The sequence below is a fragment of the Streptopelia decaocto genome (assembly GCF_964273445.1).
Source record: "Streptopelia decaocto genome assembly, chromosome: 18".
Classification (NCBI taxonomy): Eukaryota; Metazoa; Chordata; class Aves; order Columbiformes; family Columbidae; genus Streptopelia; species Streptopelia decaocto.
In genome coordinates this window covers 8,069,911-8,082,314 of record NC_138673.1, presented here as the reverse complement: position 1 = coordinate 8,082,314, position 12,404 = coordinate 8,069,911, and the positions used below count along the sequence as shown (strand labels likewise).

Below are 12,404 nucleotides of genomic sequence, written 5' to 3'. Positions count from 1 at the left end.
TTCTGCTCCTGCGTTAGGAAGGTGGGAGTTAATCAGGTTCTGCTTGGTGCTTCATGTTACAGAGGCAGGGTCGGAAGGGATGGCAGGAGCGTGGTAACAGCGCTGGTTTGGAAATCAGTGGGCAAGGAAATGGTCTTGAGGAACACAGACACATGCACACGTCCCAGCCAGTCCCCGCAGGCAGAATCGCTTCCCCCAGACCTGATACATCCCCACTTCTAACACAAAACACACCCTGGATTAACAGGGCGCAGTGACCCCAGGCAGCGCTTTGGGAGAGGAAGCGGAGAGCGATGCTGCTTCCCTCGGAAAGAGCCACAGTTACCGGGAGCTGCGGGAACCGCTGCTTTCAGCAACTCAAACGCAGGTTCAGAGCTCAACTCCCGCATGTGGTTTGTGTCCTTTAGCACAGGCAACCCCCAAAACCTTGCGAAACAGGGAGACTTCTCAGCCGTTACCAGAGATCCAGAGCCGCACGTGTGCTCCTCTCCTTCCCAAGGACACGGCAGCCTGGGGAGGCAGAATTATCAGCTATGGTTTTAAACCACCCTGTCCCACAACATTTGCCTAAATTACGAAAGGTTTTGTTTATGCAGATGGACGCAACGTGGCCTTGACTGTCAGCAAGAATCAGCTGGAGGAAGCACATGAGTGAAAGCGCAGGTACAGGTATTGAGCTCTTCCCAAAACATCCCATGAAGATGGAGCCTGCTGAGCTGGCTGGCGGAGACACCAACAACAGCAACCACAATTTCTTGTCAGTCACATTAAAGATTTAACCCTTTGTTCCAGTCTCTTGCTCACCTGAACACTTGCAGACAAGCAAATGGCCATTACTGTGCTATCCCTTCGTAATTCTCCAAAGCAATCCTGCCAGCAGAAATTAAGTCCTAAAATACACCTTCTGTAGCTGGGAAGCATCTGATACCCAAACTCCTATTCTGAGTTGTAGTAATCACGGAGTAGAAACTGCAGTATGAGGGTTACAGAGAATATTTTGGCCTTCATGCTGGATTGCTGCAACTAAATCTGACAATATAATTCTTATGCCTTATTCATCACATCTTGATTTTTTTTCCAGCCATCCTGGAAATAAACACTAATCTGGGTCTATTTGCCTCATGATTGCTGAAGGCCTGAACTGACTTACATAAAGGTTCATATGCAAGTGCACAAATATATAACAGACTGAATCCCTCTCACCCACTGGGCAAGTAAATGCATTTGAGAAATTCCAGAAGGAGCCAACTCTACGCAATGGAAGTTTTGCCATGTAGTGTGACCGTCCCAGCCCTGCTGTCAGCACGTATCCAGGGCAAGGGACAAACACCACCCAAAATGCCTGCTCCCTTTTTCTCCTTCCCCCTTCCTCCCTCCCGAGCCAGCAGTGGATGAGAAACAGGCACTCCCCCCCCTGTTCAGAGGCACTAGTGCTTCATTCCCCTTTTTCCAAGAGCCACTGAGATCTGAAAACTCAGCACAGCTCTACCAGCTGTTTGAAGTCCATGCCTGTTGCACCCTGAATGGATGAGCGAATGAGTTACCTGCTGTGGATGCGGAGAAGCACTAACAGGTGACACTAACAGGTGACACTAACAGGTGACACTAACAGGTGACACTAACAGGTGACACTAACAGGTGACACTCAGCACAGCCCCCAGGGAAACGGGCTGAGGGGAAAGGCAAAACCTCACTGGAAGAATGAGAAGCCCCAAGAAGTTATTCTCAGCAGATCTTTGTCCCAGTCACGTAGCCGAGCACAACCCTGCAGCGTAATCATGTGCCCTTCCTCTCTCCCTCTCTGAAGGTCACATAAGGACATCCCTTTCTGTTACCACTAAAAGCCTCTTCTCTGCGGATTCTTTGTCAGCAAGAAGGGGCAGGAGCCGTCCCCACCCTTCACTTGCCCCTTTCAAGGCAGCAGGCTGCCATGAGGCTGAAATCTCAATAAAAAAGCCAGCTGAGATGGAGGCAGATGAGATAACCCTCCTGTAATGTTCAGAGGAAACCATCCTGCAAAGCACAGCTCTTAATAAGAACTAGAATTAAAATTTCCTTAAATAAATATAAGGAAAGAGTCCATGAGGGGGAGCAGCCAACAGGAACAGGGAGTTGTGCTCCGGTCGGCCTCCGTTTCCATCACCTCGCAGATCTCCCGGGCAGGTTGTGATGAGGACAGGCAGCTTCGGACGGGACCAGCAGCTTCGTGTCGCTGCTCCTATCGGCGCCATCTGCAAACAGAAAGAGCTGCTGTGGTCCAGCCCCAGCGATGCCACGTGGTACCGTACGAGAGCAGCACAGCGGGGGCCTGGGGACCAGGTTCCTTCATCAGCCAAGGTCGAGCGACAACCAGCTCAAGGGAATTTGTCTGTCTGCATAACTGGGAGATGGGGGAAGGTGAGAACGGGTCTGACCGACTGGTGCAACTGCTCCTTCCCCTCTCCAGGAGCCAAAATATCTGAGTCAAATTTCACTCCTGACTGCTCAGCTGGAGGGACTCTGCTTTCTAGTCATGTCCCAGGGGACAGCAGCAGCTCCTGCCTCGAGGGAGGTCAGGTCTCCGGGATGGAATCTGGCCCAGCGCTGTGCTCTCTCCAAGGAAAGATCATGCCCTAACCATGCAGGTCTCTGCAAAGACACTGCAGCTCTGAAGGACGCACGGAGTAGCTGCAACATCCTCTATGGACAGACAACAGGTTACTCACATCCGCAAACACTTATCCTTCCCTCCACTTGCCACCCGCTGTCCGTCGGGGCTCCAATCTGTTGCGTACACCTAGTATTGGGGAAAGACTCAGTTATTTCTGCCTTCACGGCAGGAGGAGTCATTCCTGCCTCTCCCAGACACCTCAGCTCCACCAGACAGCTCACCTCGTCGGCATGGCCGGGCAGATCGATGGCCAGTTTCTTCGTCTTGGCATCCCAGACCTTCAGCGTGCTGTCACTGCTGCCGCTCACCAGCAAGCGGCTGTCGGCTGACCAGGCGATCTGATACACAGCCGAGACGTGTCCCCTCAGCGACGTCACGTACCTGGTGCGAAGGAGACGTGAAGCAGCTGTGAGAGGAGCAGGCAGCTGAGTTTGTTCCGAACCCGCCTTCTTCCCAGTCTTCATGTTTCTTCCCCAGCCAGTGTCACGAGATGCCCAGCAAACCCCAAGCCAGCACACACAAGGCACTCAACTGCTATAGCATCCATAGGCGGCTCAGTCTGTCTAAAAACCCTCCCAGATGGGCTCAGAGGCTTCTAGAGGACGGCTCTTCATCCCAGCTCCTCTGCCAAGAACCCTCATCCCGCGGGCAACACGACAGCCCTGCTGTGCAGATGTGTCCTTCCCCTCTCTGGCTGAGCAGACTGCATTTTGAAGGGCCTTTAAAATTACTAACGCGGAACCCAAGCTCATCAGGAGAAGGCAGAACAAGGGCAGGACTGCTGCTCCAGCGAGCTCACCAGCGCTCCAGACCCCGTCACACAAGAAGAGCAGACAAGGGACTTCCCAAGGGCAGAAACGCCCCAGAATTTGCATGAGTTCAGGCTACAGAGGTGCTGGACACACTGGGGAGCTGCTGACAATGACTTCGGGGCCCAACTCTGCATAACCTCTGCATTACATGCAGACCCCACACGAGCACCACCTTGTAACCGAACAAACCAACTCACTTCCCTGTCCTGCCATCCCAGAGCTTTATGGACTTGTCAAAGGAAGCGCTGGCGATTATCCGGGTGTCTGGCGAGAAGAGGACTTGGTTAATTAACGCCTGGTGGCCCGTCATTCTCTCTAGTGGCTTCTTGTCTTCTGCTGGCCTCCAAAGAAACAGCGTGAAATCATCCGATCCCGAGACAAGCCTTTCTGGTTCCTGGCCCTGAAAAAGGGATGAAAGAGCCCAAGTCTTGCACAAGCCAAGTGTGGAGAGCTTGGAAGCACATCAACGTTGGGGTCAATGGCCAACTGTGCGCATTTTTACTGCTTCCAGCAGTAACTGTGTTAGAAACCACGGAGGGACAAAAGGGACTTACCCTGACTTGGTCATACCTCTGCTGTGCCTTGTCCTTCAGTTCTGCCACTGAGAGAGGGAAAGGGAGAAGAAGAGGAAGAGGAAGAGGAGGAGAGGAAGAGGAGGAGAGGAAGAGAATTGGTCAAAGGAAACTTTATAACCCTGTGATGCCCATTCCAACCCTGGCTCTGTGGGCCAAGCAGATGCGTTTGTGACTGCTCACCCGTTTTCTCTCTGTCACAGGGAGGAAAAGCCCTTGAAAACAGAGTGGTCAACCCTATGCATGGCTGCCAGCACGACCAACACCAGCACAGGACCTGCTCCCAGCTCTCAGCATCGTTTTGGCTCACGGCAGCATTGAGAAGAGACATCAGGTCTCCTCGCTCTCCTCCCCACCGGCTCCCCCAGCCCACAACACGGGTGCTGCACTCACAGGAGCCGCTCAGATCCCGCGGGTTGATGGTGGCCTCGGCAGGTTCGAAGGCACCGGTGCGGAGGACGTAGTCGGTGCTCAGGGCCATGGTGTTCACCCAGTGAGCGTGGCCCTGCAGGGTGCGGCAGAGGACGCCCTGCAAACAAAACCACCCGCTTAGAGAGGGACGGGGAGGACAGAGCCAGACTGTGCGGGACCCCCAGACCCATCGCACCGCAGGGACCAGCCCTGAACTTCCCAAACCCTGCAGCAAGGCTTAGCAGGGAAGAAACAACGCTGCTGAGCTTCAGAGACCAGTTTCCTGCAGGGCCTTGCAGGGAACTCCCCAGAACAGGTCGTTCCAGGGGCGTTTTCAGCTTTTAACCCCATTTTAAGCTTTTAGGGATCAAAGCATTGCAGAAGAGCTAACCCTTCCAAACAGCGCTAAGCAACAGGCTCTGCCAGGTCAAGAGGACACAGGATGTTCATCTTCGAGGGCACAATCTGTGCCAGGAGGAGCAGACAAAGCTACAACACAGTGTGTCCAGCGCCCTTCGCAGCAGCCCCGGGGCTTCCTGCCGCACTTACGTCCTGGCTCCTCCAGACTTTGATGGTCCTGTCCTGGGAGGAGGAGTAGATCAAGCCGTCACCCCCCCACTTCACACACGTCACCGACTGCGTGTGGCTCGTGAGGATTTTGTCACACCTGCCCATCAGCGTGTCCCAGATGCGGATGCTGCCGTCCTTGGAGGCGCTCGCCAGGTAGCGGCACTCCGGGTTTCTGCGCAAAAAGACCAAATCCATTTGCACAGCGCACACAGCTGCTCCACCAAGCTCTTCCCATCAGCCCCCGAGGATTTGAGGGCCCAGAAGTCAATAAAAAACAACTTTCTCTTTTGGCCTAAGATCATAGAGAGGCCAGGGAGCAGCAGAGCGCTGACCTACAGAGAACAGGATGCCACAAGGCCGGGGAGAGGCAGACAGAGCTTCCCTCCAAGCCAGCGCTGGGTTGCACGCTGGAGGCATCAATCCACATTAAACCTGGCACCCGAGCCCTTGGCAATGACCTTGTTTCCACAGGAGGCAGCTTCAACCCACTGGCTACCGAGGGGACCACAACTGGCACCTTCCCTGGGCCTGGGCTGGGGAGACACAGCCCTCTGTCCCTTTAACAACATCTCCATCACCCAGCGTGGTTTTAACGTCAAAGAAAGTCGTCCCTGGCACCGGCCGCAGGGAGGAAGAGCTCGGCCCCTCCTGTCACACAGGAACCGAGCAGGGAGAGCAGCTGGCTGGAGACAGACAAGTGGAGCCTTGGGAGGGTCACCCGCTCCTCTCCATTTCCTCATCCTCCTTTACAATCAGTTTTTGCTAATTCAGTTAATTGCTTGCAAACAGCTGGAGTTTCCTACTGGCAAATTCAATTTGCAGGGCTCTGCTCTGCAGGGGCGTTTCTTTCGGTTATTTATTTATTTCTACAATGTCTTGGATTATTGGCTACAACTGACCTCCTCCATCCACCCCTCCCAGGCAGAGCTTGAGCTGATCGAAGGGATAAGGGGATTGCACCGTTAATCAGCCCTCACAATAACAGGATGACAGAGGCAACCAGGATGCAGGGGGGCACACGTGAGCAGTTTTCCTACTCCCTGCTCAGCACGCTGGGGAGGAGCATCTCAAATCTTTGTCCAGCACCATGAAAACATTATTTTCTATAGGCAGGTATGTCTTTTATACAGCGGAAAAGCAGCACAGCCAGGCAGTGACTTCCCCATGGGGACCACGGGCAGCAGCTGCCTCCGAGCTGGGTGCCTTTTTCTCAGCCCATTTTGGGAGCCGGGACCCCACAATGGGAGCTGTGCCCTCCAGGTCAGGCTGCTCTTTTCCGCACAAGCGCGGGGAGGGTCTGGACTGGCCCCTTCACTTACATGTGGAGCGGCTCCCAGCACAGGCACGTGATCCATTTGGAGTGGCCAGCGAGCACCCGGCCAATCTGATTGCCGGTGGCCGGGTCCCAGAGAAATATCTGTCCAGGAGAGAAGCCAGAGGGTCGCGTCAGGCCACACGCATCATGTGAACCCCAGGGACGCGCGGGCTCCATTTAGAAAGCGTAAGTGTCCTTGGGGTTGCATTTACATTGGCGAGGAGCGGGAAGGGAGGGGGGCAGATGCTTTTCCAGATCCCGGCAGCAATCAGCTGACACCTCAAAGCCATGAGACCCGATCGCCCTCCTCTCTGCCTAAAACGCTGGTGCTACAGAATTATCTGCCTCAACTCAAAACCAATCCGGGTCCCCCAAAAGCCAGCCTGAGCCTCTGATACTCCGTGCCAGAGCGTTAGTGAATGTTTGCAGAGCGCTACGAAAACCAGAGCGCGCTAAATGCTACTTATTATTGGATTCTGTGGGTGGGACACATGCTGGTTTTCTCTTGTTTTTTCTCTCTCTACATAAATGTTCATCCGAAGAGCCAAGTCATTAGTCATCTCCTCCTTAAGAACCCGGGAGAAATAGGGAAATGGAGGACAAGCGGCTCCCTGGGTTAGATTTAAGCCAGAACAGCACCAAACCAGGGCAGAACCACCCCGGCCTGGCCCGTTTCCTTGGGGCTGGGATCGCGGCGGCCGGCTGGAGCGGCTGCTCCGAAACCGAGTGCGGGACCACGGTGCTCGGCAGCTCCGGGGCCGCTCACGTTGCTCCCAAACTGTTCGAAAGCCGGAGCGAGCGTGTGCCCGTCTGGGGCTCAGCAAGGCGCTGACTCACTTTGAATTGCCCGCAAGTGCTCCCGCTTCCCCAGGCATTTCTGTGCACACCTTAATCTCACAGATTTGGCCCCGGAGCTGGGGCAGGGTCCCCTTTACGCTGCTGTAAGAGGGACTTTGGCTGCGTCTGAGCGGGAGCGCTGCAAACAGGCTGCCGCTGCACGTCTGGGTCACGCGAACCGCAGCCCTGGCTTGGCTGGGCGATACCCCTTCTCGCTCCAGACACCTCCCTGGTGATGGAGCCGTCTGCCAAGGACCACGTCCAAAGCCTGGACTCCTTCCTGCGCGGAGGGAAACGCATCTGCCACAAGATATCAGGGCTCAGTGGCGCGAGGTCGACAAAGGTGGCAAAGCCGGAGCCCTGCCTGGCAGAGTTCAGAGACTGCTGCAACACATCCATGTGCACAGCTCCCCTGGGGCACAGGGCCCCGCTCAGAACAACTGGATACACCCCTCATGCCCCAGAGAAAGAAAGATTTTGCCAAGCCGTACCTGGCTGTTCTTGCAGCCCGACGCCAGCTTCTTGCCGTCGGGTGACCAGGCGATGCTGAGCACCCAGTGCCGGTGACCTGGCGGAGAGAGCGCGAGCGGGAGTGAGTGGAGACCTGTGACTGTCTGTCCCCAGTGTCCTGGCGCTGCAGCCACCCTGAGGCAGGACCGGAGGTGGGGGGAACCCTCCGTGTTCCTCCTCTTTGTTAGTCAAATAGAGCCACTCTCCTCCTGAGCCGCAGCACCCAGGCTCTGCTCTGTCCCCACGAACAGGCAGGGGGTCTATGAGGGAGGGGGATCAGGATTTGCCCTCCCAGGACACCCCCACACCCACCTTTGGCTGTGAACTGCGGTGTCTCCGTGCTGAGGTCCCAGAAGCGCACGGTGGTGTCTCCGGAGCCGCTCGCCAGGTACCTGGGAGGGGAGGAATCACCCAGCTCAGAGCGATGTCCCCAGCGGCTGCCGCCTCACCCTGAGCCCCCCACCCGCAGCCGGACCCTCGTACTTTCCCGTGGGGCTGAAGGCCACCGAGATGACGGCCTCGGTGTGTCCCTCCAGGGAGCTGGTGCAGCGGGTCACGGCCCGCACCCTGAACACCGCCTGCGGCTGGTAGATGATGTCCAGGACCTTCTCCGTCTCCACGCTCTGCCCCGCCAGGGTCTTCTCCAGCGACACCACGATCTCGGCATCGTGGACGAAGAAGGCGAGAGGCACCGGTTCATCCTGCGGGAGAGAGGGTGGGTGCCATGGCGAGGGGCAGCCCGGGCTGGGCTCCGGGGGAGCCGGGGGGTCTCACCTTCTGCAGGAGCGCGTTGCAGACCAGCTGCAGCTTGTCCGGGGTGATGGTGACCGGCACGTCGAAGGGGGAGCCCAGGGACTCCCCCGCCTCGTCCCGGAACTGGACCAGGAGCCGCTGCACGTCCTCGTCCGGCGACATGATCTGCGGGACAGCGAGCTCAGGACCGGGAGTCCCCGCGGGGATAACCCACAGAACCCCACCCGGGAAACGGTACCCGCGGGGGGGAGAAGGAGCCGCTAGGGGGGAACGCGGCGCGGACCCTGTGGAGGGGAGAAACACCCTAAAGGGCCCGGGGTGCAGGAGGAGCCCAGCGGGGGAACCCGGGGGCCAGGAGGTTCCCCAGCACCCCCCCGGTGTCCCGGTCCCGGTCCCGCTCACCGCGGCCATGTGTCCGCGCGCCCCACGTGCGCCGGAAGCGGCGCCTCCCGGCGGGCGGCCCTGGACGCGGCGCTGCTGCCCCCTGGCGGCCGGCGGTGGGAACAGCGCAAAACCCCAGGGTCACGGGTTCGAGGCCGCTCCGGGGCAACTTCCACAGTGACCACAGAGGCGCTTTTTATCGAGTTTCTAAAATAGCAGCAAAACCAGGAAAAAATATCCCACATATCTCATTCCGCTAAGAAATTAACCCGAGGCCGCTGCCTGCCCAGTTGCGGTGTGTGAGAAGGGCTGGGGCTGCAATGAGACACAGTTTACTCACCACATCAACACCAGCTCATTGGGCTGGACATCCATTCAAACATTAAAAAAATGTGCAAATATACTAAGAACAAACTGCTTAAGGGTTTGTTTGTCTTTTCTTTCACAAACCCCCAGGACTCACATTTAAAACAAACAAACAAACTTGTAAAGTCAAATCCCATCAAAACAGAAAACAGCCACAAATTTTAATATTTATATATTTTAAATCAAAACACAATTAAATATAGTATGTTTTAAGTACATGAATACTCAGGCATGAGAGAAATAAGAGGTGGTACATAGTACCAAAAACCTATACACAGCCTTTTTTGCTTTTTTAATAGACAATACAGTGTCTCTATACAATCGAATATTGCAACAGAATAACATTTGCTAGTCAATCAAGATATTCTGAACACTGGAGATGATTTGAGTTCTTTGCAAAGTGATTTTGGTTTTTGCACAAGTTTGAGGAAAAAAGCAATCGTAAAATAAAAATCCCAAAATCAAAGTGTTGTAGACTGAAAATGCAATAACATAATGGTGACACACTGAGTGGTTTTAATACCCTGCAAAATCAATTCACTGGGAAAAGAAACCAAATCAAAACAGAGGTGTTGTGTAACATGGTGGCTTTTTTACTTCAGCTAAGGGGTTTGCAAATGTTGATAACGCCAAGGAAAAGGCCAGAGGTCATTAAAAATAATTTATTTGTAAACCAAACATCTGGAATTAAGATACTCTGTGGGTTGGAGGACAACAAGCTATGGAGAATGGCAGCAATTACTGTTTTCCTTGCTCGTGGGATGGAGAGGAAAGAAAATGGAGTGGTGTGGAGGGTACGGCTGCTCGGGAGGGCGGCGGGAGGGCAGGAAGAGCTCAAGGCTGCGCTCCCCTTCATTCTGCGCTGCCTTCAGAGTTAATGCAGTTATGAAGTCAAATACATTTATCTTACAGTTGAATACGCGCCTATTTCAAGTAAGGAAAAATAAACCTTAAAACTTTTTAGGTCATTCGCTGCCAACGAATTCACCGTTTCAGGTTCACTTCTCCGACGGCCAATTTGGGGAGGCGCCCCGTGGCCTTTCCAATTATGTGTTCGAAAATCACAAGTAGTGGAACTAGAAACTACAGCAAAACCTTCCCCTCTTTGTTGTGGCTTGTGTCCCATTCCAGATATTTTGCTTAAAAGTCTTTTGGAGACAGGTCAAGAATTGGTGAAGTTGATCACAGTTTCTCAGTGACACATCTGCAAACTGCGTCTTCATCTCTTTAAAAACCATCATTATTGTGATGCCACATACAACAGGAAAAAGTGTTTCTTCACGCTCTACAGTGGAGGTACAGGATTGCTTCTTTTTAATTCTTCCTTATAAACGAGGGAGCTCTCGGCGGTTGGAGTAACAGTGCTTTGTTTTTATTGGCTGTGTTAAAGAATCCACCAAACGGGAAAGTTCACTCATTCTCGAAGCGGAAAACCAGATTTCCTGTTCTGGTGTTTCTAAAATCATAGCTGGAAAACGAAGAACAGGGTTAGAGTTCATTCCACCCTAAAACGTACAAGGCAATCGCTCAACAGGAAGATGTTTTGTGTTTAAAAATGCTGCAGCCAGGTACCCTTGAGTTTGGGAGAGGACAAAACACTAATCCCACAACACACTCAACCTTCCAATGACTGTAACTGTCCTGGCTTAATCGAATCCAGAGCATCTGCAGCCACTTGGTATTTCTAAATACTGTGCTGAGAGACCTCTTCATCCAGCCAGCCTGGAATCGTGTCATTTGCAGCCGAGCTATTAAGTGAAATCACTATACAAATCACTTAACTGTAACTCCTCTATTAAAAATAAAACAGTCACATAGTGAAACTATGGATCCATCCGTTTGGGTCTTATCACTGGGCTTGGGCACATGTTTACCTTCAATAATAATAAAAGCACAGGTTAATTTAACACAGTCAGATGCCTGGAAGCCAGAAAGTATCAGACATTAACTTGGTGAACTGCTGTCATCATTGTCACAAAATTTAACTGTTGCATCAGAACCTTTTTTGTTTTAAAAACAGAGAATGTGTGGACTTGTACAACAAGAAGTAGCTAAACAACAATGTCCAACACTAAACCATCAGCCTATGGACAGGGCTGCTGTGTCTGTTACTGCACCCAACAGACAAGCCCCAGCTGCTGAGCTGTACTGACACTTTAGGTGATTGCACCAGCATTCATTAACACCAAACAGCAAGTGTAAACTCAAACAGGAATTACGGTATTGATCCTGCAACACAAATAACCCTTTTAACTGACACGGCAGTTTGTAAAGACTCAAAATGAAAAGACAATTTTACTGCTTGCACAAGAGAACCACTGTTAAGAAATTCTGACATCATATATAGGCTGAAACGCTTCCAACCTCCGTTTCTTCACGTGACGCTGTGTCGTTTGAACATTTACCAGCGTGGGTTCCAGAGGCGAGAGCTCTGCTCATCCCACGGGCCGGCGTCACTCAGACGCGGCAGTTCCGCCCCCTCTTACCTTCGTGACCTTCTCCGAAGGCTGTTCACACTGCGCCTGCTGCATAACGTCATTGACGATCATCTTCGCTATCCTCCACGCCATCTCTTCTTGAGCCTGCCGGAGAAAAGACGTCCCAAAAGGCAGATAGCTTCACGTTCTTACAGTAAAAATACCATGCTTTCGGTACAATTCACACACTTGGCCTTGGAGACGCCGTTAACCTTCACAACTCAGCAACCTGGAGTAAAGGTATCCTCCCTCGATGGAAATGCACCAGGTTTCCGTGTACAGCATTAACCTCAACTATCGTATTTATGGTTTGATGCTATTTCCAAAAAATTAGTAAAGCTTTTATATTTATCTGTTGGGCAGTTTTCCAAGCCCCTCCAAGGGAGAAGAAATGCAGCCTGTAATCCACATACAGTGGTCACTCCACAGTAAAAACCAAAGAGCAACAGCATCTCCGCTCCTATTTGCAGATCTTATTAACACCACAGTAAGAAAAATCTTGACTGCAAGCACACAGTTCACCATTATATTAGTTAAACCAGCAAGCACTGGCAAAAATAAAACTAGTTTCACACATTAAATTATATTTAGCACACAGAGTCTGACAGTTCTTGTTGGAGCATCAAAAAGATCCTCAGAGAAACAGCCAGAATTAGGAACTTCAATACTCCACTTCCATAATCTACATCGCAAAGTAAGTCACAAGGACAACATAAAAGAGGACACACCTCATCTGTGTTTCCTTGAACC

The 12,404-nt window shown here is 52.7% G+C and overlaps 1 protein-coding gene and 1 long non-coding RNA gene across 2 annotated transcripts; both read right to left on the bottom strand.

Moving 5' to 3' along the window:
• Positions 1 to 1,972: 1,972 nt before the first annotated feature.
• NLE1 (notchless homolog 1) lies at positions 1,973 to 8,984 on the bottom strand. The gene is made up of 13 exons (XM_082068679.1): positions 8,833 to 8,984; positions 8,452 to 8,595; positions 8,161 to 8,378; positions 7,990 to 8,069; positions 7,659 to 7,735; positions 6,335 to 6,432; positions 4,995 to 5,187; positions 4,428 to 4,563; positions 4,017 to 4,063; positions 3,660 to 3,862; positions 2,872 to 3,031; positions 2,706 to 2,776; positions 1,973 to 2,231 (listed from the first exon to the last, which is right to left on the bottom strand). Exons 1-13 carry the CDS (start codon positions 8,839 to 8,841, stop codon positions 2,219 to 2,221), a joined length of 1,449 nt encoding a protein of 482 aa, XP_081924805.1. The 5' UTR covers positions 8,842 to 8,984; the 3' UTR covers positions 1,973 to 2,218.
• Positions 8,985 to 9,308: 324 nt separating this feature from the next.
• On the bottom strand, positions 9,309 to 12,404 carry LOC309447865. Its single transcript, XR_014185679.1, has 3 exons — positions 12,383 to 12,404; positions 11,664 to 11,759; positions 9,309 to 10,645 (listed from the first exon to the last, which is right to left on the bottom strand). It is a non-coding gene; the product is annotated as an uncharacterized lncRNA (long non-coding RNA).

What these genes read in the sequence shown, in the direction of transcription:
- NLE1 (XM_082068679.1), bottom strand. An exon ending in GCAACGCGCTCCTGCAGAAG is followed by an intron (nt 8,379 to 8,451) that starts GTGAGACCCCCC and finishes TCTCTCCCGCAG; the next exon opens with GATGAACCGGTGCCTCTCGC. An exon ending in AAGTCTGGAGGAGCCAGGAC is followed by an intron (nt 4,564 to 4,994) that starts GTAAGTGCGGCA and finishes TTTTGTTTGCAG; the next exon opens with GGCGTCCTCTGCCGCACCCT.